The sequence below is a fragment of the Megalops cyprinoides genome, chromosome 4, assembly GCF_013368585.1.
Source record: "Megalops cyprinoides isolate fMegCyp1 chromosome 4, fMegCyp1.pri, whole genome shotgun sequence".
Classification (NCBI taxonomy): Eukaryota; Metazoa; Chordata; class Actinopteri; order Elopiformes; family Megalopidae; genus Megalops; species Megalops cyprinoides.
Genome location: NC_050586.1, coordinates 15,451,749 through 15,477,132, shown reverse-complemented (window position 1 = coordinate 15,477,132; position 25,384 = coordinate 15,451,749). Strand labels below are relative to the sequence as shown.

At 48.2% G+C, this 25,384-nt stretch overlaps 2 protein-coding genes across 4 annotated transcripts in view; one reads left to right on the top strand and one right to left on the bottom strand.

Moving 5' to 3' along the window:
* Positions 1-18,012, top strand: part of smtnb (smoothelin b) — a 68,817-nt gene extending 50,805 nt beyond the window's left edge. For 2 of the 3 annotated variants that reach the window (XM_036528068.1, XM_036528069.1), the window contains exons 12-22: positions 5,338-5,508; positions 5,983-6,058; positions 6,397-6,429; positions 7,643-7,822; positions 8,082-8,144; positions 8,305-8,374; positions 8,548-8,721; positions 9,056-9,182; positions 9,643-9,794; positions 12,986-13,171; positions 15,548-18,012. In XM_036528068.1, the coding sequence (XP_036383961.1) occupies positions 5,338-5,508; positions 5,983-6,058; positions 6,397-6,429; positions 7,643-7,822; positions 8,082-8,144; positions 8,305-8,374; positions 8,548-8,721; positions 9,056-9,182; positions 9,643-9,794; positions 12,986-13,133 (1,194 nt within the window). In that variant the 3' untranslated portion in view covers positions 13,134-13,171; positions 15,548-18,012. The remainder of the gene's footprint in view (positions 1-5,337; positions 5,509-5,982; positions 6,059-6,396; positions 6,430-7,642; positions 7,823-8,081; positions 8,145-8,304; positions 8,375-8,547; positions 8,722-9,055; positions 9,183-9,642; positions 9,795-12,985; positions 13,172-15,547) is intronic. The other variant, XM_036528070.1, reaches the window with a different exon arrangement.
* Positions 18,013-18,306: 294 nt separating this feature from the next.
* selenom (selenoprotein M) lies at positions 18,307-25,020 on the bottom strand. The gene is made up of 5 exons (XM_036527173.1): positions 24,566-25,020; positions 22,258-22,293; positions 21,866-21,900; positions 19,188-19,266; positions 18,307-18,906 (listed from the first exon to the last, which is right to left on the bottom strand). Exons 1-5 carry the CDS (start codon positions 24,659-24,661, stop codon positions 18,673-18,675), a joined length of 480 nt encoding a protein of 159 aa, XP_036383066.1. The 5' UTR covers positions 24,662-25,020; the 3' UTR covers positions 18,307-18,672.
* Between the last annotated feature and the right edge of the window lie 364 nt (positions 25,021-25,384).

The following is a 25,384-nucleotide window of genomic DNA, read 5'->3' as shown; positions in this document are numbered from 1 at the left end:
TCGTCTTTCCAAGTATCTCCCAGGAAGCCCCTCCGCAGGTCGGGGGGACAGTGTTATTGATTCCTCCCATTGTTCACTAGTCTGGGAGCTAGGATGGCTCTCTCCTGTCCCAGAATGCACTCTGCAATCCCCATTGTACGAGACACACCTCATAACCTCCCTAATAGATTTTATTTGGCTTTAGAAGTTGCCGTCTCCCTAGAATAACTTTAAAAGCTGGGAAATGCCGTCAGCCCCCTCCTCCCGTATGTTACGGTTGCCTGCCAGTCGAGGTGTGAAGGACAAGGGCTCTAAATATAAGGCAGGGGGGTGGGGGGCTTTGAATTGTTGCCACAACATTCCCCCCTCAACCCCTGCCAATACCGAGCCCTGGGGAATAATAGCTGGGCTCGTGATTAATAGGCATGATTGTGGGTGGCACCTGAGCACAGTGGGCGGGGTCTTTACTGCCCTGGAAACAGGATTCCACATGTTGCAATTGGTTGGTGGGACCGGGCAGCTTAAGTGGGGACGTCTGTGTGGAGGTATAAAGAATGAGAGTTGTTTCAGAGGTCACTAAAGTAAGCTGAGGGGAGCCATTGTCAAGTGAACAGCCACTCCTGTAGTCGACAGATTGCCTCTGCCAAGCGTCTAGACAGTGACGAGAGTGACCTGAGAGACAGAGCGCGTCAGAGCTCAGGAGCTCGTCCATCTGCTCGTTGTTTTCCTTGCGGTGCACCGTGCTGCGGTCATGCCGGGCGTGAATCTGGACTTCCTGCCCGCCTCGGAGAGCCCAGCGACGCTGGGCAGCCCGGACAGCTTCTGCGCGGAGTCGGGCCTGGAGGCGGTGATCGGAGACCTGCTGGCGCAGGACGTGGAGGAGGAGGAGGAAGGGGAGGAGGGCGGGGAGGCGGCGGGGATGCGGGAGGGCGGGGACGAGGCCTGCTCCATGGAGCTGATGCTCCGCTGCGCAGTGGGCGAGATTCACAGCGACCTGCAGGCCTTCGGCAAGCGGGTGGACGCCCGGCTGGAGGAGGCGGCGGCACGCGCGGCCCCCCTGGCGGCGGCCGTCAGCGACCTGCGGGAGGAGAACCTGCGGCTCCGCACGCAGCAGGAGAGGCTGGCCCGCCAGGTGGAGGCGCTGTGCCAGGCCCTGGGCCTTCCCGAGCCGGCGCCCGCCGCCCCCGTGCCCGCCGCCCCCGCGCCGGTCCCCCACCCCCCGACCTTCGCCACGCGCCGCTCCTTCTCCACCCCCTCGCTGCTGGGGGCCCTCTCGCATAGCAGCAGCATGGTACGTCTCTCTCCAGACGTCCCTGTCCACCCCCCACCCTTCATCCAGATCATCATCCTCCATCTGGTTCCTCTTCCTCTCCATCATCCCTCCTCTTCTGCCTTAACATCTCCTCCCTCCAGTGCTTCCCCTTCTCTGTAGTCTCCCATCACTCCTCTTCCTTTAAATTATTTGACAGCGATCTCTCGCTGGCCCCACTACCTCCCTGACATGTAATGTGTGGTGTGTTGAGTAAGGTGTTTCAGCCTGTGCTGTTCTGTGTAGCTCAGAATGTCTGTACGTGCCTGTGCTCAGGTTGTGTTTATTTTAATAGCCAGAAGGACAAGAATGTGACAAGCCTGTCACTCTTTATACAAGATGTATGCTGTACTCTGCCATAATATACTGTGAAGCCGTCTGTATGGCTTCATGTCACGAACACATGCTAAATTTTAAATGCTAAAATTTTAACCAGAAGCACATGTTCATGTGGTGCTCTTATGGTTCCATAGCTGTTTCAGCAGGGTTTGTCTGAGTGAAGAGCTTTGGGTTCTGTGTTAAGATCCATGACATGTAATTTTGTTAAAATTGTAACAAAATTAAGGTAGTCCAGTCGGATACATATTTGACATATCGCCAGTTGTCAACATTATTACCCTAACCGCAGTCATGAGTTACCTCAAAAATGTTATTTGAGGACATTTAGAGGTCCACAAATGAAGCTGTGATGGAAATTGTTTTTTTTTTTGTACGGTGGTCTACAGTACTTTACGCGTGTCAGACTGATCTTGACGACAGAAAAGCGGCAGCTCTGAGGTTGTGCTAGGTTCCTCACCTCCCCTCACCTCGTTCTTTCCTTCTAAGAACATGCTGTTCATCCCCATCATCCCCTCATCCCCGTCCCCAAACCCTGACCTTCTCCATTTTCCCTCCCTCCTCCATGCCGACCCCTGCGGTGTGTGTATGTCACCGAGGTGTCTCAATCCCTTAATCCCATTTAGGGGGGGGGGGGGGGGGGGGTGATTTCAGGAGCACTGCCGTGCTGTTGAGGGTGTGTGGCACCCGGTCAGGGGATTGCGGCTCTGATGGACCCTGCTGGGAGAGGAAACGGCCTGTTTGTCTGCTAATCCGCCACCAGACAGGCCGTGCCTAGGGCCCCGTCCCAATCTGCCATCAGACGCTCTCGTCCACACGCTTTGAACCCTCCTGAAATAGGTGTGCATGGGGTTCAGTCAGAGAGGGCGACTCGTTTGCGGCGGTCGCGAAGGTCGCATTGGATTGTTTGGTCTTTATACTGTGTTGGATTTCGCGCAGTCTCTTTTTTTTGCCAATCTGGTTCCAGCTTGATTGTCAAAATATACAATTTGTGACTTCCCAAAAACAACTTCCCACACTAAAATGGAAAAAGAAGGCTGATAGTCTCTGAAAGGTCACTGTACTTGTGTTGAGAGGAGAGGCAGCAGGGTTACAGTTCGACCTTTCTGGAGAATTCCATGGACAGGGTGGCCTGACTCAAACGGGCCAGCGCTGGTGTCAGGCTGTGAGTGGGGACGGCTCAGCGGAGCCAGGAAGCACCGCAGGGCTGGGTAACCAACCAACCAAGTAGAAAAAAAACAGACAAAGGAGGATGCAGGGCTTAGAATACTCCCAGACACTGACCCCTCCATTTCAGACAAACCGCTACCCCAGTGTCTCGCATCTGTGGCTGAGGCTTAAATGTTCTGACGGGGCAGAGAGTTGCCCTCATTTGGGTCAGTTGAGATGGGAGCGGGGGAAGCATATCACAAGCAATCCCTCCCTGGGCTGCAGTGCTGTGTTTGATCCTGCCTTCTATCGTGAATTACACCCCGGCCGCAGCTTTTTGGCTATATCGCATTGAAGGGGTGCAGAAATGCTAACACCGCCATATGCCAGCGGATCGTGATTTTTGATTGATGTCGAGTCCAAGCTGTGATCTGATCCAGCCCTCGGCACGGCTTTGCTGCTCCGTGCAGTTTCGGCCCCTGTGTTTAAGCTCTTTGCGGCTCTGGTGTGGTGTGTCAGATATTCGGCTGTTATTCCTGTGGTATTATCTGCAGCTATTCATTATGACATGGGGGGCGGTTATTGTCCAGCATGGTGGCATTACACGATTCCCAGCAGATGCTCCCGTCCGTCAATCACCACCACTCAGGGTCAGGGTGTTTTACTTGGTCGGGGGCCAACTCGATGTCAGTTGGTGCCTGCATGGCGTGTGGGGAACGTGGGTTGGTCATTCCCCCTCTCTTAACTGGAAGCTGTATTAGATGTGGCAGGTTTGATCTGGAGGGGCCTTCTGCTTCCTGGGGTGTGGCAGCTTAGCTGAGCCTCACCTGCCAATGCCAGCTCAGAGCTCAGAGTCCTGCTAACGTAATCCTGCGGCTCCTGCTGGGATCTCGATCCGCGCATCAGACAGCACACACAAACCCACTGCCTGAGCTGGGTCTGTGCTTACAGTGTGGCACAGCTGCCCCACACTCCTGGGACTTAAACTGGCAACATCCCTGCTGGTTTGTTAGGGCTCTCATTACATTACATTGCATCACATTACATTCATTTAGCAGACGATGTTATCCAGAGCGACTTCCAGCACAAAAGGACAGAATTGTGTCCATTGAGGTCGTATGAGCAACAGAGTCAGACCAGGTTAACAACACACTCAAACCAGTGAGTGTGAGCATAACACTATTCAAGCCCTATCACAAGTTAACCTGTGACAAGGGAAGCCAAGTATACTACCTTAGATCAGTCACTAGATTGCATTAATACAGGCTTTCGTAAGCATGTATGTTTCCATATTCACTGCATAGCCTACGACACAGAAAATATTAACTCCTAAGCCTGTCCAGCCTCCAGCTCTATCTCCCCTCTTGAAAACGGAGCTTTTGGCATGCTGCGCGCAAGTGCATTCTAGCGTGGCCGAGTAGCGCTCTCTCCGGTCGCTCCCGTCCCTGGGCCGGCGCCACGCTCCCAGCCTGAGAACAGGCCTCCAGAAGCCGCCCCCTCACGCACAGAACCCGGCTGCGGCCGACACAGCAGGCCTTTGTCAGAGAGGCCACGCTGACCGCTTGTGCTAAATCGGGGGCTTGCATCTCAGTTACAACAAAAGCAATAAATCCCGTTGCACGCCAGCATCCTAATGTTAGCAGCGACATGTGGCTTTTTTAAGTGCATGTTAAGAGCTGTTATCTATGGACTTTTACTGCCTCTTAAAATAAACCCGCTGCTAAAAAGGCTTGCCCTCCCCCCCCTGTAAAAAACGGGAAGAGAAGCGGGACTCTGTTTATTTCCATTTGTCGTTCTCCTACATTCTTTTCATCAACATCGGCAAACAAAGGCCTTTTTTCCCCCCTTATCTGTGCAGAGTGGAACAGCAGTGTTCCGTCAGCTGACGACTGCAGCGTCCCCGGCCCGGGCGATTCCCCGGCCCTTATTCTCCGGTGTTTACAGTAGGAGGTCACATGAGCTGCCCCGCCAGAGGAACGGAGTCCATCTCGGTGGCTGTGCACTCCTTGTTTCAGACTGGAAGGGAAGGAGAAGGAGAAGGAGAGAGGGTGGGATGGGCCGAACGAGGGTGGACGTATCCACCGTCGTTCCTGGAACCGTCCAGCTCTCATTGCTCCTTAAATGTCAGCGAGCTCCAGCGTCTCTTTTCTGTAAACACAGCTGTACGGCCCTGTCCTACGCGTCCCCTCTCTCCCTCTTTCTCTCCTCGTAACCGAATCTTTCTCACCAGCCTGGGAATCACATTTGTGAGTGCCTAGCCTCCTAGGCCCGCCGTGTTGCATAAGGGTGTTGTGTAACAGTGTGGTGGTGTCTGTGCAATGTTGGGGTCAGGAGGGTCAAAGGTGGCTGTGACCGTGACCACGATCACGACCTCGTTTCCGTCAGGTGCAGGCTCAGCTTGTGTTCGTAATCCTCAGTGCGGGTGGCCTTTAGCAGGAACGAGGTCGCCACCTTCAACTGCTCTAGCCATACATTAACAGTTGAAGACACGTGTGCTAACCTGTGGCTTCCTTCCTCTGCCTGTCCCTCCCCCCTTCTCCCCCCTACTCCTTGTGCCTTCCCAGATGGAGACGGAGCCCGTGGTGGCGGCTGAGCCCTCCATACTGACCACCAGGGAGGCCCCTGCTGTGCCCAACGGCTCTACAGAGGCCCAGGCCAAAGTGGAGGAATGCTCCGGCAAACTGACCGCTGAGCAGCTGGCCGCCATCGAGGATGAGGAGGTCCTGGATAAGATGGTGCGATCCCACTTACCCCGCCGCACACAGAGCCACTTTGACCCATGTGTCCTCTCTGTACCTGAGAACTGAGGCCTGTTTTATTTGTTCTCAGACATTGACATTGTAAACTGACTCGGCATGGCCATTAAAATGTCCAGTTGTTACAATCTGGCCTTAACAGCTTACAAGTCATACAAGCTGGGTGGCCTTTAATTTTCCTCTACAGTCTGAGGCTATGTGGTATTCTCAGTGTGTGTGTGTGTGCGCTCGCACGTGTGTGTGCGCACGTCTGTCGGCTGGTGTGGGGCTGTGAGAAGGGTAGCTGAATGCTTCTACAGAAAGCCATGTCATGTCATGACGTCAGTCAGAGGAGAAGTTATTGATGTCTATCGGTCTTTTTTTTTTTTTTTTGCCTGCGTACGCCTCCATGGTTGTGTTCATGGACCCTGACCTGCCCTCACCTGTTGCTGACGTCCTTTTGGTTTCCGACAGCTGGACGAGTCAAAGGATTTCGAGGAGAGGAAGATGATCCGGGCTGCCATGAGGGAGCTGCGAAAGAGGAAGCGAGGTGAGACAGAGCGGAAAGTTGGGCAAGGAGGACACTTTTCTTCTCTCTCTCTCTCTCTCTCTCTCTCTCCCTCCTTTCCTCTTTCACCCTCTTTCTCGTGTGTTGCACTCCTCTCTCTCTTTCATTTACTTGCTCTTTCATTTCTCATCTCTTGCCTCGGACCTCCAGGCTGGTTTTTGTTTTTCTTCCGGGCTGTTCTTGCAGCGTGCTGTCCCGGTTAGTCCCTCTCTCATCTGCTCTGTGTCTAAGCAGCCCTGCCCCACCGCGTCCCCTGCCGCCCTCCATTTTCTCCTCTTGCTCATTCCCCCATGTCTTTTTCCTCTCCGTTGCGCTCTCAGAGGCTCTGCTGGGATTCACTCAGGAGGAGATAGGTATGTGTCTGTGTGTGCGCACGCGTGTGTGTGTTTGTGCGTGTTTTTTTTGCACACGTGTGTGAGTGTGTGTGTGTGTGGCTTTGGTGACCAGTGTCACATGTGGCAGTGTTCCTAACATCATCCACCATGCAGGGTCTCACTGGTGCTATAACCATTACTGGTGTATTGAATAGTTTAGTGCAATTACATGCCAAGGGATTAGAGAATATGTTTATATTTGCAGTGGCTGTAAGATAAAGGCGGCTAAGGGATTTGCTCTGATCCCACAGTCACCAGTGCTGTTTGACAGAACGGGGTGTGGGGGAACGGTAACGATAGCGGTGAGACCCATGCGTGGTGGGGGATGAGGGTGATTTGTGACAGTGGCGGTGCATGCCCTTGCAGGGCTCCTTCAGCCCGAGAAGCAGGCGGGGGCACTCAGCACCTGTCCAGGCTATACGCGCAGTGGAGTCCACGTTCCTAGACCTACCAACTGTTTGGTTATTTAGACTCCAGTAATGCCTAGGTAGGGGATTTCACCTCCGTCTTGTGTACCGGAGAAAAGCCACAAGGCCCCAGCTCTCCATTTCCATGTAATGGTGAGACCTGTCCTGGAAAATTCCCCCCTTTCACCCTTATTGCCTTAACCCCAGCAACCCGGGCACCAGATAGAAACAATAAATTACCAACAAGGTATTTGATTCGGCTCCTGCTAAGCTCTGCGCGTAACGTGCAGGCTTACAAAAGTAAAGATACGTGTAAGACCAGGAAAGCCAGAGGAATGCGGTGTGGATATAAATAAACGTGCGCATGTTTACTGTCTGTGCCAGTGTTATTGCAGCAGGAGAACTGTGTGCACTTACATGTTTGCTTGGGGGCTGAGGATGTGGGGGCCATGGGGTGTTTTGCACTTGTCCTCACAGAGTTTGGCGTGGTTCTGTGTTCTGTTCACCTGGTGGGGTTACATATGTAAAAGTCTGCTGGGACGTATTCAAAGGTAAACCCCTGAAGGCTCCCGGTTCCCATTTGTAAAATTAAATTTGATATTAGAATTCAGTTTGAAAAAGAGGGGAAATGTTGTCTTGGTGTTGTGTGTGGATCGGTCAGAATTCTTCCCTCCTTAATTTAATTGGCTAATGTGAGACTGCAGACTGTCAAAAGGCCCATGCAGGACTATGTGGCCAGTACAGGACGGTGTCATTCATTGCGGTTCCTTTCCTAATGCCCTCAGACCAGAGGGAGCGGGAGAGAGAGTCCCGCCTGCAAGACCTGCGGCAACAGAGGGAGGAGCGGGCGATGAAGAGCCGGCCAGGAGGGGGTGCCACGGAGGTGGTGACGAAGAAGGCAGAAAAGTCAGCTGACGGCTCCACCCTGAGCCAGATCACCAAGACCGACCGCTTCGCCCAGTCTGGTCAGTGTAGCTATAAATGCAAAATGTGATGAAATGCACAGTTAAACGCAATCAAAATTTACAAAATACTATCAATAAATAATCATTTGCGGTCAGTATGAGCTGTCTCAACATAGCAAATCAGTTACAGGCATGCAGTCTATAAATTTTATTGAGCAAGGCCTCTGTCTACATAAGTGCTTTCACATGCGTTCTTTATGCTGTGTTTACGCTCGCTGTCCCCTGTTTAAAAGTGTATCTGCTCTGTGTCTGTATACAGATGATGGCAGCCGGTCCTCTCGCAGCACTATCATGGAGGCCAGCTATACGCAGAAGTCTGACAGTGAGTAGCTGCCTTCTTTCCCTGTGTGTTTTCTTGGGAAAAGAACAGCCCGAACCCCCCGCCCCCAGACTAGGACACATCCCTGAGTCTCGCTTTGGACCTCTCTTTCTTTTACAATCTGGAGGGATTTCAGTGTTCTCCATCTCTTTCCCCCCAACAGAGGGAACCGTCCAGACTAAGTCCTACAGCTACTCTTCCTCCTCCAGCTCCACCACCAAGAAAGTGGGCAGGTGAGACTCAGTGGGACCCTCTTTGACCCTTGACCTCCAGCTCTGACAGACGTGATGAGGGGCTTGGGGATTGCAGGCCTGAGGCAGTACCAGCAGACACAGTCATGGTCTATACCGGACACCAGGAAGTGGATGTGAAGGATAATGTTTCTCTCTCTCCTCCTCTCCCTCAGCGTGTTCGACCGTGAGGACGACTCGTCCTCGCGCAGCGGCGGTGGGCTGGCCGCGCTGGAGCGCCGGCAGGCGGAGAGGCGCAAGGAGTTGATGAGGGCGCAGACGCTGCCGAAAACCTCGGCCACGCAGGCCCGGCGGGCCATGATCGAGAAGCTGGAGAAGGAGAGCGGAGGGTGAGAGAGGGGGGGAGAGAACAAAGGCTAGAGAGGCAGAGGGTGGGCAGAGGATTTGGCTCCCTCGCTCATTTGGATCATCTCGTCTCTCTCACTTTTAGCTGTCGAAACTTGCTTTGGTAACAAGGTGGCATCACCTCAATAAGGCACATTGGAAATGGAACAGGGACAAAAACAATTACAGTGGAAGATTTTGAGTCCATGTTTGGGTGTGCTTTTTTCTGTGCGTCACGCTGAGGGTGTGAACGTGTCCCTGCGTCCTCCACTGTGTGTGTGTGTGTGTGTGTGTGTTAGTGTTTCCGTGGTTACACAGCCCTCTCTCTTCCCTCCCCAGCCCAGCAAACGCGGCCGTCGCCCGGGTCAACAAGGTGCAGCGCTCCACCAGCTTCGGGGTGCCCAACGCCAACTCCATCAAGCAGATGTTGCTGGACTGGTGCAGGGCCAAGACCCGTTCTTACGAGGTGAGCAGGGTTCCAGGCTGGCACGGCCGTGACGGGGCGCCGGAGGGGGGGGGGGGGGGGTCTCATTGGCCTCACAGCGTGACAGTTGGCCTCAAAGGGAAGAGCGTTTTGATGATTTGTTTTACTGTCTGCTGATCTCAGATGAAAGACTGAAATAAATCACCAGCCCTTATTGTCAACTTCTGCCAGCCGCAGATACCAGCCACAGTGCCAGGAGCGTCATTCATTCACAGGTTTCCTCTCCTTGACCAGAGAGATAATCACGCGTGACCCACTGGAATGGAAACATGCTAAAACCATACTTTTTCCAGATGTGTACTAAATTATAAGGTTTTTGTTTGTAGGCTTTGTCACAGATGTGATGCAACATCCCTCTACTATTCGCTCACTCTCTCATACTTCTCTCTACCCTTTTATCTCCATATCTTTCTCCGCCTCTGTCTGTCTGTCATTTTTGCAGAATGTGGATATTCAGAATTTCTCCTCCAGCTGGAGTGATGGCATGGCTTTCTGTGCACTGGTGCACAATTTCTTCCCCCATGCCTTTGACTACTCTGCTCTCAGCCCCAGCAACCGCAGGCAGAACTTTGAGGTGGCCTTCAGCACGGCAGAGTGAGTACACACGCACGTCCATGCATTTAAACTGACCTTTCTCTCACACACACACACACACATACTCATACATGCATTTACACTGACCATTTCTCTGTCACTCTCTGTCTCTCTCTCACACACACACACACACACACACACATACATACACACTCATACATGCATTTACAATGACCATTTCTCTCTCTCTCACACACACACATTTATACTGACCATTTCTCTGTCACTCTCTGTCTTTCTCTCTCACACACACACACACACACACATATACAAACACACTCAGGCATGCATTCATACTTACTGAAACGTACACGTTTCTCCCGCATTTGAAATGACGTACCTGTCCACGCATGCACACACACACATACATACACACACCTTTGGATGAAAGACATCTGCACATGGTGGCCTTTTTTCCCTGAGAAGAGGGTGAGCAGCACATGATCCTCCCGAAAAACACCAGGCTCTTCAAACACCTGCCCTGGTATCTCTGTCCTCAATGGCTCTGTGCCTGGAACAAGCTGACCCAACAAGTCCCACCCCCCCAGTACATCCTCTTCCAGAAACCTCAGACACAAAGATCACAAAGTAGCAAAGACAAACAACTGGCCTCACTTTCCCCTGCCTAAAGCAACACGCACGTCCCTAACTGTTGATCCAGGTTTATTCCAGTCCTTTCTTGTCCTGTAGCCCACCGAGTACGTTTGTTTGACCTCTGTAAAAACAGCAGTAGCTCTCGGTGGAGATGCCAGAGAGAGAGAGCTGTGCTGTGGCATACACGGCTGTCACTCAGCCCTGGTCCTGGCAGGGCTGGATGCAGGTTTCATTCATCGAATCATCATTTTCTCTGAAACTGTTGGATTCGTCAGAGGGAGTTAGCGGTTTAAATAGCGCTGGAAACCTGCTGCATTGCCAGCCCTCCAGGGCTGAGTGGCACTGCTGTGGAGGCAGCAGCTGATCCCAGACCTGCGGGAGGAGCATGGGCCAGTGTGTAACGTAGAGATGGACTGCTCCTGTCCCACACCCGGGGGGGTCAGACCCCCTCTTCTCCCACTCCCTAGGGCCACAGGGGGTCTGCCCAAGCTCTTAATGAGCCTAATTCAGTTCATCAGCCTGCAGTCCGGTTTGATGAGCTGAACCTCTTGAAGAGCTGGAGACACTAAGAGGCCTGCAAAGCCTCTTGAAAGAACTCTGATGAACTTGTCACTAGCACCAGGCTGCAGTGGTGGGGACAGTAAGCAACCCCACCCCCCCACCCCCCGGGCCTCTGCTGCCAGATAACGTCCCCAGTGAGCCTACCAAACCCTGACGCTCCCAGAACCCAGACTCCCCTGGTCACGCCACAGGCCTGGGGGACTGGAGCTGTCCTGCCTTGGTCAGAATGTTTCCCAGCAAGAGATGTGTCCTCTGTGTGTGAACCGATGTTACCATCCTCCTCCGTTCCTGCCCTGAGAACCCCCCCTCCTCTTATTGCCGCATTGTCAGGGCTGTGCACTCATCCCATTTTATTTCTGCATTCTTAACTCTCCAGCCCCAGCTCTGCTCTTTCATCCCCCAGAGAAGCTTCTCCTTTGTAACAGTGCTGTACCAACCCCGACCCTGTACTAAAACAGACATGCCCATCCTGTCCTCCTCTAACGAATGACCCCCTGGAGAGCGGCCGCCAGGTTACCTAAGGAAGGGTGCTGCAGTGTACCCAGCCCTTCCTCCCCCCCCTCCTCCTCTCTCTACCTCTCCATCTCTTGCTCTGTCTGGTCCTCCTTCTCTCTCCCTCCCTCTCCTTTCCTCACAGAGATCATGTGAGGGGCTTTTTCCCCGTGTCTTGGGGCTCTGACCTTTGACCTCTCACCCACAGGTGGCTGCTGCTCTGTTCACTTGCGCGATGATGATGATGATGATGATGATGATTGTGTTACCGTTTGCATGTGCTCACTGTCCTCTGGTCGCCCGGTCACCTGTCGCGGGGCCACAGAGGGTTACAGTACCTCCATTACTGATTTAGAACGGAGTATTTTTCACAATGTCAGGTGAATACATCACAGCGTATGTGACCATGTGTAGCGATGGACAGGTGTACATTTTGACATACAGAAAGACAGATGCACTTAAGACTGAATTTCATAGACAAGGCAAATAGAGAAATTAGCTGGGAATTATAACAGCTCAGCTCAAATTTACTACAGAATCAATTAATTCCCACTCCTGGATACACAAATCAATCAAACAGAAGTATTAATCTGATAACGGTGGTTTGTGTTTATTTGCCAGATGCTCTTGTCTAGGTGCTTTTTAAAAAATATTTCTACATAAGACGATAAAACATTAGGTTACAAAATGGCCATTTGCGGACTTAACCTTTTCCCCCTTAATGTCTCCTCCTCGGCACCCACCCCCACGCCCCCACCCCACCCCACCCCCTCGGCACCCACCCCCACCCCCCACTGGCACCCACCCCCCTCTCCGGCTGGCACTCCCAGTGTGGCTCGGGCCTGGGACCCCCTCACACACACCTTGCTGCAACCCCTGTGTACTCTCTCATGGCTTCATTCAGTCATTCATGTGTGTCTCTCACCATCTGATTACCTCTTATTTTTGACGCCTCTGTTTTGTACGGGACGAAACAAAGCAAAGGTCCACCTCTGGTGTCCCCTGTGTCCAAGTCTTGTGTGTGTCGACACACCCTGAAAAAACAAAAGACCTAAATGGACGCATCTTGTCGTTCCATTTGACATTTTGTTGTGTCTGCGTGTGTGCGCATACGTGTCAGTTGTTCATGAAGCATGTCGACTCATGGATGTCTTTCAACACAGAGAATGTAATGTTTTTGTTTTTTTGTGTCTCTTCTCTCTCTCTCTCCTCACCCTGGTTTTATTTTTTACTCCGTTTGGCTGCTCACCGCTATCTCCTTCTCCATCCTCCTTTTCTCTCTCCATATCTCCTTCTCCATCCTCCTTTTCTCTCTCCATATCTCCTTCATACCTCCTTTTCCTCTGTTCTGTCCTTCTTACTCATCCCCTCCTTTGTCTTTCTTAAACTCACTCATTCTTCCTGTCTGCCCCCCCCCCCCCCCCCCACACATTCTTCCATTACCTCATCTTTTCTTTTTCTTTCTGCTGCCATTCTCCATGCGCTCCCTTCTTCCTCTGTCTCTCTCTCTCTCCCCCCCTCCTCCTCCTCCCGGCCGGGTGCAGGAAGCTGGCTGACTGTCCCCAGCTGTTGGACGTGGAGGACATGGTGCGGATGCGTGAGCCGGATTGGAAGTGCGTTTACACGTACCTCCAGGAGTTCTACAGGGGCCTGGTGCAGAAAGGCCTGGTTAAAACCAAAAACTCCTCCTAGAGTCGCGCCCCTCGCCCCGACAAAAATTAAGACGAATGGTGAGAGTGGGGGGGGAGCGCACCCGAAGGGGACGCCGCGCTGATGGTGGGACTTTGAGGGGAGGGTGGGGGGTGGTGGGGGGGTAGATGCTTGAAATGTTACTTTGCCTTCCAAGTGTTTCCCCAATTGTCCAGAATGCAAAGCAGCTAAGCTTCCAGTGGCTCAGAGCCAGAGGGTTTGGACACAGCATGTACAGTTTTGTTATATTCCCGCATTTTTGAGGGAAATGTATGGGATAGTAGGGGCTTTGGTTTGTTAATGTGTTTAGTGTGTTTATAGAACCATTAGCTGGAAGTCACTGCAGTTGTGTGTGTCTGAGTAAGTTATTCTTACCGGCTTGCATGTAAAATTGCCATCTCATCTCAGTGTTACAGGAGTCAATCAAGCATGCTTAAAACATGGTGTTAGTAGTGTTGTCAGAGGCTTAATGTGAAACTGAAGTCAGTCGGGGAGAGTGTTCAGCCTGTCACTGTTCTATATCAGTGTGGGATTTCAGGCAAAGAAGAAGGTCAGTAGGTCAGTGTGTTTAGTATGTTATCTGTATGTTCTTGTTGAGGTAGGGGGGTTGTGTTTAGCATCTCATTGTATGGCTGAAGTCAAGTGAGTGTTCAGTAGCTCAGTGGTGGTGGTGTCCAGGTCCAGGTCCAGTGTGTTACAGTAGAAAACAATGGTGTTGAAGTTATTGGGGCATAGAGTTATGCAAGTCAGGTCCCGGGTCCAGACGCCCAAACATGGCTTTATTGAGTGCCGGGCGTTGGGCCAGACAGAAGAGCGCCAGCATTATCTTCCAATCTGGAGCTTGGTACTTTAAAAGGACTTGTTGTGCACTGTGTGAACCTGTGAGAAGAAAAGAAGTCCCTCTGTGCCAATTCCCCCACTCAGGCAGGGTGCAGAATAACTTTTATTGATTTGAATTGTCTCAATTTATTTGCTTTACAGTACAGTTTGGTTCCATTTGAGTTGTGGGTGAAAAGGTGGATCAGCACCCATGCATTATTCCAACGTACAGTGTTGGCACAGCTTTATAAAACATGACCCGGTGTATTTCTATGGCATTGGCAGGTTCTTTACTTCTGGTGGAATTACTTTTGGTAGAATTGAGACAGCTCTTTTTCTGTAGTAGCCAGCACCCCTGCTGGTGCTTGAGGCTGTGCCTCTTCCTCTGGTTTCCTGCCCTCAGTGGTCTTATCAGATCACTAAAACTGCAGACAGGAACCATAGGGTTTCTTCTCTCCCTCCCTGCCCAATCACAGTATAATGTGTGTGTCGATCCTGACACCTAGTGGCCAGATGTGTAGCATTCATCTGTATGCTTGAAGTGTTCAAGAAGTAGTTTTGCACAGGTAGATGAAAATATGAAAAAGGCAAAATTGTGTGTATTTCAAAAACACAATCAGATTTATTCACGCCAGTATTTTCACAGAATTATCAGTCAGTATATCCTCCTTTAATAAAAAAAAGACATTTGCTGTAGTCATGGGGCTCAGTCTTCACCAGTTCTACATGTCAATATGATGCACTCAGGCACACTCAAACAGATTTCACCCTCAGGAAAACCATCTCTGGCTGACAGCACTAGATTAATGCAGATGTTAAATCTTAGTTTTTTGAATGATGGATCTCATTTGCTTCCAGACTTTTTAAAGAAAGAAACATTCCGCACTATAATTGCCCTTGGAGAAGACTTTGCTTTCAAAACAACTCTTGTAAAAGCACATTGCGATGGATTTTTACTGTTCCATTGTAACGTTGGTATAGCCATCGGCCGATTTGTGAAGGCTGATGACCTTGAAATGTTTCTGAAAATTTTTTACGGCTGTCTGATTTGGTGAATGCTATGGTTTTCTTCTGTGCATAACATTTTATACTTGCTGGTAACATAGGTATTGGAAGTTTCTGTTCACTTTGAGATTAATTAAAATGAGGTGCACAGGTTATACAGGATTTTGGACAATAACAAGGTGTGAATTATGTTATTTTCAATTATTTGTGCAATAATACATCTTGAGCACTTGGATTTCTTCAGTTGAAACATTTCCGTTAGTGTATCAGGACTCAATAAACATGCAAGTTATTGCATATTAATTACACATTGCTACAGTAGATCTTGTTTCTACTTGACAAGGAATGTTTGTTGTAAGGAGATTTGCCAGAGATCATTTTGATGAAGTTTGTTGTTCATGGCATTGGTAATCCTTTGGAAGTGTCCTCTTCGGTTGAGCTCAAATTCCAAGTTTTCATCATCTCTGTATGTTTGGCCAGAAAAGTGTGATGATATGTAACGTCATCGCATGTGTAATAGCCTTGGGACTGCCCCTGCCGAGAGGCTCCTCTCACACTCCCCAAACTGATGATCTGTCTCTCCACTCCCCCAGGGCCTTCGCTAATTGTATGCCCCTGCTGGAGGTGGAGGATATGATGATCATGGGCAAGAAGCCCGACTCCAAGTGCGTCTTCACCTACGTGCAGTCACTGGTCAACCACCTGCGCAGGTACGAGATGACCTGCCGGGCCTACTCCGACCTCTGACCTCCCCCGAGCTCATCGCATCCCTTGGACTGGGGACGAAACAACTTCCAATCCGCCAACGAAAAAAACCCCAACCTTTGCCTCACAGTTCCTATCCCCCCTCACCTGCACAACCCAGCTGACACCGTCCCCTATCTCCCTCCCTGAAATCACCACCCCCTTGTGACAGGGCTCTGAAGGCGAGTCGGAGGGTGTGTGTGTCTGTCAGGTGATTGCTGCAGGTGTGTTTCGTTGGCTGCTCGTAGGGGCGTGAGGGGTCGGGGGGGTGGGCACGGCTGAACGAGGGACACGCAGACACGCTCTTCAGGAACCATGTGCTAATGCCACGGAAAACAAGCACAGACCGTGTAGAATCCCCCTCGTCTTTAAAATTCCAAAGGTGCACACCTGTGTTCTAACGCGAAGCTTTTAAGCTTTAATTGTGATTTTATACTTAAACTCCGTGACCGTATGAATCCCACAGGAGTGCTGCCCACATTTGGATATACTTAACAGCACCCCACCTGCAACGGTCACTCAAAATGAGCTCCCAAATCTGTATGTCGCCCACGTGACCCCGAATGGAAGATGTAAGAACATGGATACAAAATACACATCCTCTTATTTCTCCCTGCCTTATTTGCCGACTTGGGGCATTTTTTTGTACAATTTGATGCTATTTTTAAGATGCTGTTGGAGGAGTGGCAGATGACGATGTTGATTATATCTGAAAGAGTTTCTATATAGCTTTAGTCTCCATCCCCGGTACTGTTGCTGTTATACACATTACCAAATCTGCATGCTTTTTAAAACACACGTTTACTTGAATTGTTTTTATTTGTATTATTATTAATATTATTATTACTATTTAAGACATTATAAAAGCACTGGTAAGGAGAGAGATTCTATCTGTACCATTGTTGACACCGGTAGACGCATGGTCCCCCTTGTTTAGCTTTGGACTCTGACCTGTGATCAGTAGATTAACCCTGCTTGTGTCAGTCATCATTGGAACCACTAGATTCCCGTTGCCTGGAATACAAACTGCTTTTCACTCACTTTCCTCTACTTTGTTCCAGCTGATCCAGATACATTGTTTTACACCTTACTGTTCGGAGAGTTGAGTCTTTCTATTTTAAGTGGAGGTTCCACCGTGCACAGCAACTTTACCAGCATCTCCTTTGAGTTCCTGAAAAGACACCAGTTCCCCTATTGATTGGAAATGAAATTAACATGGTCCTAGCTTGCAGAGACCATTTTTTACTGTTTCTAAGGTCCCAGAACCACAGGGTAGAGTACACAGCTCAGCAAGGGATCTCTGCTCAGCCCCTTCCACCAGTGATATCCACATGTCCACTCACTGCCAGCACAGCCAGATAAACACACACCTTCCTCATTTTACTGGGCTCTTATTTATAATAGGGTAGCGTTTTGTATATTTTTGTTTTCATGGTGAACGTATTGTACGCTTTCAGGTTACTATTTTTTTTTCCACAAAGAGACAATCAGAAGTAGATTTATTAGTCCAGCCCAGTCCCTTTTTATGGAATAATTATTTTAAATGGTAAAAATACCTTTGTTTGAGGTTTTTTCAGAGGCTGAACCAAAGGTTTGCTCGAGTCACTTCTCTACAGCCTTGAACCCACAGAAAGTTGCAGTTCATCTGAATTGATTGTAGGTGAAAAGAAAAAGCTCCCAATAAGTTAAGTGCAATGGTAAGAACATTGACTATATCATAAATGTGAATATGAAGTCAGGATATTGTCACTTTGATTAACTTAAAGTAAGTCTCAGGGAAGAAATCTATTACAGATGTGTATTACTGCTGTTATAGCAAGGATCAAAAAAAACTTTAATGTATGTATTGGTTCTAAAATTGGTTTTAAAGTAATTCACCTCATTTAACTGATTAGCGGCTGCATAGCAACTAAACGATCCTTCTGGCCAAGGTTCTCTGGGCAAGGCTGTAGAGGGGTCAGGGATTACGGTGTCTGAGAATGTTGGAGGAACTGACTTGTTTTTGTGACCATTTTCCCCGGGGACACCAGGTCCCAGGGAAGGGCAGTGCTATTCGGGGCCTAAAAGGTCTGGTTTAAAAAAAAAGATATGATCCTGTGCATCTGTGAAGGACACTGTTTTGCCACAGTCTGTTTTTGGTCCAGATGGAGATGCAGTCAGCTTGTCTGCAGCTGAAGACTCAGCAGCCAAAGGTCTTCCATAAGCTAGCAAGTCCTGTATATACCAGCTCCAAACACTTTGTCATGATATCATGTTTTCTGTACACCACATGTCAATGTGAATTAACAATTAAAACCATTTTAAGAAACCAAAACTGTGACTGGTTTATTTATGGTAAAATCACTCAGTGGAGCTGTTAAATTTGTATGAAATTCTGGCCAAGTTGGTCCAGGAACTTATAGTTCCAAAATTCCAAAGCACTGAAACACTTGATTTAAACTCTCGATATTATTCTCAGATTCTTCCAAGAGAGGTGCCAAAAATTACTTTTTTTAACAGCAAACTTTCCATTTTTTTGAGTGACCCTGCTTAAGTGGCATTTTAAACAACATGTACTGGAAAACCGCTGCATTACACAGTACAGTACTGACGTAACGACACAAAGATGCATTTTTCAGTGATTTTATTGTTGGCCACACCTCTGCTTCTGCTTCATGTCCCGGGTGAATCTGAGCCCCACCCACCAGAACACACATCATCAGCCCCTAGCCAATCGAGCGATTTGCGGCCCAGGGCGTCATTCTGTTCCACGTTAGGTGGGGCGCAGCAGCAGACACGCGTGAGCAAAGAGCAGACGCAGGGGGCCTCTTTAACACATCCGACATGCACAGGAGAACAGCATTTTATCTGAGATAACAAACGACAGCAAAACGACGCGTGCGCTATGTCAGAGTGCGAGTACGTGCGGTTCGGCCCGGTGGAGGAAGTCTGGTTGTTCGCAGCCGGCATATCGCTCCTGATTGGTGGCTCGGGGTTACAGGTCAGGGTGCTGGGCCCCTGGGTCTGGATCCTCTGAGGGGGCCGGCGTATCGGCGGCCGGGGTGGAGGAAGATGGCGCCTCGCGGGTGTCTTTCCAGGGGCTCCCCTTGGCCGGGGAGAAGCGGAACTCCTCTGGGACCGGATCCTCGGACTGGGCCTTCTTGTAGAAGCCCAGGGACCCCAGCAGCTTGTTGATCTCGGAGCGAGTCATATCCGACAGTGGGATCCTCTGCAGAGAGAGAAGCATGTCAAAACATCCCCTCACTCGTACATGAACACAACCTTCAAACCTTCAAACATGCACTCACATTATTTCTAAAACAAGCCTTGATTGCTCTTTTGAAACTAAAATCATACACCAAACATTTAGCAGTATTTATTATGCAACTTTATATTTTCTAAATATATATAATATAGATTTAGTAGGTATTTGATTACATGGCAGATAGGATGAAGAACTGAAGCCATAGGACACTGTACATGTGCAATGGATTCAGAATGTTCACTTACGTCCAGCTCTTCATAATAGTGATTGAGGAGAACCAGTTCAGGATCAGCCCCTGGAATGTGCTTCATTTCCAGGTTGTGACTTGGGAGGGGAGGGGGAGTCAAGGGAGGACACAAACAAGAGAACTGGCACTGCCTGTCAGTACGACTGCGGGCGTTCCCCACACAGTCTCAGCCACCTCGCGTTTCTCTGCCCGTTTTATCTTAGCTGTGACAGCAGCTGAGCATACGGCCGAGGAACTACTGATCTGACTTAATGACTTCCCCAGTCCAGCCAGGTAATGTGCTTGCGCCGTTGCTAAGAGAACACAGTAACGTGGGAATGTGAAGTGTGAGGATGGACAGCCCTTCCGCGCCCCTGTTCAGCTGCCAATTTGAAATTACCTGGTCTGTTGGGGGGGGCATACTGTGCCGCTTTGTAAAAATAATTCAAAGTGAAAGGAAACCTCAAGCGACCTCCCATCAGCCTCAATGAAACCAAAAGGGAGTCAACACAACAGGACATCTGTCTGCAATATTTTCAAAAACACCACCTCCACAGTGGCAGAAGAAAATGATCAGCTTATAAAATTCATTAGTACAACATAATTAACTGAATAATATTCAAAAAAATAGCCACATATGACATTTATCACTCTCGGCATTTATCACAAAGGTGACTGAAGAAATTGCAGGTCCGACTGGCAGAATGTTGCGCTGTGTTTAAAGGTTAGCGTCACGCTATTCCAGAATTCCAATTACCGCTCAAGCATTTAAGGGCTGCCCAGGGGAGTTTGGCACCACTGTGTAAAGGTGTTTCCAATGATCCTGTTTAGACAGGCGTTCCTGATGGTGAGGCAGTCATTCTGGCCTGGCAGCGCTGCGCACGGTGCAATCCAGGTTTACTTAAGGTCACGCACTGCTGTGAAGCTCCTAATCACATCAAGACATCAGCGGCTATGGTGCCGAATTGCTCAGCTCGTATTTAATTTCTTGGCATGGCAAGGTATTGATTTATATGTCGATGTGAGCCTTGACTCACAGCCACTGACTCACTGCTGGGCAGTATTAGGGATTAAGTGCTGCTCAGTCTGAATTCATATCACATATTCACATAAACCCCTCTTTTTTTGTCAGAGTAGAATGAGCAGATGTGCCATGTATGCGTGTCTTGTCACGTCCCTGTTCAGAATGCAGCGACAGAGTTCCAGTCGAGCCTTGCAAGACCCGTTCACAGCGAGCCGGGGGACGCCTGTCAGCGATCCTCCCCGATTGGATACAGTCTGCAGGGAGAGATAAGCACAGGAACTCTTCTCCCCTAAAGGGCCCTGGACTTTGATCTCTCCGGAATTTTCAAAGCACCTTGCAGCAAGCGGGATCCAGGGAAAGCTTCTCTGTCAACAACCTGCAGCGAGACTGCTTCAGGAAGCCAGAATCTCATCAGACCGTGGCAAGCACCGAAACGGGAGGTGAGTGCACTCTTTCCCTTCTGGAAGGGCTTGTTGAGAATGTGCTCGATATGGATTCGATCTGGTTGTTTGGTAAAAAAGGGCAGTGTCTACCTGGTTATCTGCTGCAGATGGACTGCAAGCAAGATCTCTTCACTTATCTCTGCCACCTTCGGCATTTGTGGTCAGCACTGCTTTTGGCACAACAGTGCACTTGTGTACCCTTAAGCACATTAGCACGCATAGATTGCTCACTGAAATGACTCTAAAATGTCAACCAAATACGTTTGCTTGTATCTTACGACAGAACAAAGTAATGCCACAAACAGTATCAAATGACCTCTATGTCTAAAGACTAAGGAGGTAATATTTTTTTTATTGAATGACTTAAGTATCTTATGTGACCTCTATTTGCTTCTATCTGATGTGATATCAACATTTTTAAAAAGTGTTTATTTCTCCCTGAGAAAACATATTCTACTAAGCCAGAAGTGCTAAACACAACTCAGCAGTTGCATGTGGGTGTGAATTCACAGAATGCACAAGCCAATCCAGAAACTACCGAGTCACGTGAATACTGTGGCCTGCCTGTCACCCACACACGCACGCTGGTCTCTGCCAGGAAAGTCACACATGCGGGTGACCTATGGTTGTGCGTTGTCACACTTAAATGTGAGGGCACTGCACTTCAATTTGTGCAAAATAGTGTGTGGGCTGAGAACATAACCTCCATCAATACTGTACTGCAGCCTGTGACATCATACATCTACCTCCAGACTAGTCCTAGTTGCTCAGCATAACATGGATGGTGCTTCTACCAGCGTTTAAAGTACTCACTCTATGCACTACCACGTGGGCACAGATTTAGGATTTTGCCAGTTTGTGTTTGGCCAATGTGATGGGATGTCTCTGTGCCCCAGTATGATATATCGCCGTATGCCAGTGTATTTGTACCTAAAAAGTAATCTACTGTATGATGGTGTTACAAACAAACAAGTGACAGAGCACTCTTAACCTGGGTAAATTCATTGCATAGTTCAAAAATGATAGTATCAGACAATCTTCTGGGGACATGTTTACACTGAAATTGTGGTATTTTTAGACCATCAGCATATTTTTAATCACTGGCTCTCCAGTACAAATTTCAAAGGGGAACAAAATATTTATTTGTCTGTGACTGACTCAGACTCCGACCATCTGTGATTGGTAAAAAGCTAAGGGGGTTTCCCGCCATTAGCCAGACTGAAAGGATACTAAAGAGGGATGTCCTGGGTCACAAAGGCCTTGACCTGGAGAAAAACAATAGTCAGTGGTACCCAAAAACAAGCAATGTAGCCAACTATCCTGTCTTGGCACATGTTCTATGAATGCATTACTCTTCAAACCCTCAGATGAATACTATAAATCCAAAAGCCAATAAAGATTATGTATTTTAAAGTATTTTCCCTTTAACAGATTTTTTGAAGATGTCCAGCTGATTAGAATGTTATAATGTTATAATATATGTTAGAATGTTATATAGACGAAACATTCTCAAAACATACTGCAAGACTGCAAAGTATATAGAATACCAAGAATACCAGAAAGGATTAACAGTCGTTATTACAATAGTATCAAAAAAATGCTGGAATGGCACGGGAGCTTACCTCCCTCAGGCGGTTCAACTGTCACCCTCCGCAGGTCTAAAAGACAAGGGGAGAGGGATTCAGAAGTGACATGAAAGGCCACAGTAAAATGGGTGGCTTTGTGTCTGTCTATACTTCCTTACAGGAGCCCAGACTGGGGTGTGGCCCTGACGTGTGTGAGAGGGTTGTTCTATAGAGGACTTCAGCCCACAACACTAAAATTAGAGGAGCCAACCTTAAGGCAAAATACAGACCAACAGCTTCTTCTCCCCCTCATAGCTATCCCCTCTCCATTCAGCTACAGTGATAAGAGATGTTGCTGCTAATGTATGATGAGGAGAATTTCACAGTGTCTACCCAGGGAGTAACGTTCTCTTAATGTTGCTGCAGCATTGTGAAAATGTACTGTATTAATACTGCTGCAAAATTAGAGAAATGGGTCATTGCATACCCAGCAAAAAAATGCTAATGCTAATGTATCCTGTCACTGTTTGCTTTATGTAGAACCCTGGATTATGCATAAATTAAGAAAACTGCCAGGCTGGCAGTTTTGCCTGAAGGTATGTGTTAGCATTGTGTTTGTAATGGTGTGGTCCCTCTGTTGTGTATACTGTGTTGCACCTGCATGTTGATCTAGACACACACTTGTGATCTCAACACTATGTTTGGCTATGACGCTTGTTCATATGTGGTTAGTTGTGTCCTGTTTGTACAACTTCTCATGCCACTTTATTAAACGTGCTTTGTATGTTGTCCTGGACAAGAGCATCTGCTAATTGGCAATAATGTAAATATAATGTACTGTATTATAATCAAAATGGACATAGTTAAAGCTTGATTGAATAACACTTCAACCACTTACCAAAAGATGCCTTTGGAAATGTTACACTTATTTGTATACAGATCACCGATACCCATCCATAAAATTTTTGCTACAGTGTTTGAATATTACTTATTTTGTCCTAAATGTATAGTGAAAAATGGTATAATTTTAGAGGGGATTAATGCCTTGAGACCGAAAGTGTTTGGCAGAATTTGGAGGACTGCTCCCACTATTTACTGTACTTCTTGCATTTAAGAAACCACACTGCTCATAGGGTAAAGGGTGTAAATGAAATTGAAATTAAGCCTGTCAGTTAGCCTTAATCGGTTAATGCCAAAAAAGTGGATTATTGGCTCAATTTCTTCTGAAAAGTCCTGGTTGCAAAACATCAGACACTATGCTACAGGTGGGTGCAGCATTTGCCACTAATGTGGCCCAAAGGAATTTATTTAGTTAAGGTCTTTCATTTTTCATTCATTGACTGTTACTAGGCATAAGCTAAAGGGAGGGTTTTTACACATAAATTATTGTAATGTCTGAGCTTGACAACCCTAAAAAACCCCTAAGTGAATTTGTTCCAAAAATATGAGACAGATGGGCTTAGGAGACTGACACACTTGGCATAGGCTGACCCAAATATGAGTTTTCAGTGTACCACGTGTACAGCGCAATTTGATCCTGCCTTACGCTTTGTATGTGCCAAAAGTTAATTCCACCCCCACCCAACACACACACACACACATCTCAAAAGAACGCCCATCACTGTTTCCCTCTGGATCACATTTCCCATTCCCATAGACCCTTTTATCCGAGGTGTCCCTCCAGTCTGCACACCAATGGAGAACAATAGGCGCCGAGCAGGAAGTATAGGATACAAATTAGCTGAGGTATTACAGCAACAGCGTAACGGTTAGTGTATCAATGGTATTAACAAGTGAACTGATAACAGACAGATACATTAATATGAAACTCAATAGCCGATTATAGGTTCCCTTGTCTGACATTGTCATCGTTTGCGAGTAGAAAAAACTGAGACGGGAATCGTACAGGTTTGAATACCTGCACATATAATATATAATCACACAAATTTCCATCCATACATTTCTAAATGGTGAACCACAGACAAATCTTGTGCGCCGATCATCAGTGACGTATATTTCCTTCGCATGCTGGAATGTGAATCCACACGCCACAATCCTTAATACAGACATACATGAAAACATGTTGCTCTCGCAGTGAAAGGTGTGCAGTGGTCGGGTGATGATGTTTGCTAATTAATAATACGGATCGCTGTTTCTGCACAGCTCGACCAGCAATTAACTATCGGAGACTCTGTCCTGGTTTTATGTTGGATGCATCTCATTGTGCATTCACGTCTGGTTCGTTCAATACCAACGGTTGCAGTATCAGTAAAACATTTCAGTACAATATTAGTTATATTTGTGAATAGGATTTGTGTGAGCGCTGTGCAAACTGAATAAGATTTAACCCGTTGTTACACCTTACCTCCACCTTCCCTTTGGCCAAACCCTCTAGTTTCTTGAAATCCACTTCATAAGCCGACAAGCAGTAGAGGAGGCTGGAGAACACGAACAACCACATCTTTTATTTCGACGGCAGCACGGCACAGTCGCTGCCGGAGGGGCTGAGTTTTCCGAGGAGCAGGCAAGCGGTGTAGCCCTGTGCGGTATACGTGTTCCGCACAGCTGCGTAGGTACTAGGTACGACCGGGAGGGTGGCAGGAACTCGGCTCAGTTTCGCAAGATGATGTAAAATTGTGTGTCATGTCCGGAATCTCTGCCACGTCAATCGCCTACCCTCAGTATTGTCATAGAGGGAGGGGACGGAATTGAAATACGAGCCCGGCGTGTCTTTATTGGCGCCTCATGCAACTTGTAGGATCTTTGCTAAAAGAAAATAGCTTGCTGGCTACATAGCTATGTTGCGAGAAAAGGCGGATATATATGTAATTAGGAACTAGGTGGAGATACATTACGTATTAATGGTAAGCTTTCTGTGACAGTGTGCCGAGATATATTTTATATTACGATTAAAATACCAAGATATTTATTTGAAGCACATTGGAATTATATTTCACATTGAATAGAAATGTTGTTAATGTTTTTGCTTTTCATCACGTAGTTTGAATACAGTGTAAATTAGCAATAAATAGTTGCATTATAATGGCAGCTTATGTTTTCGAATGACGAGACAATCATAATGTAGCCTACTTTTCACGCTGTGCCAACTAACACACGGCAGGGGGCGGTGTTGATGCAATCGTGACATGTCAATAATACATGTCAAATAACATTCTACAATGCT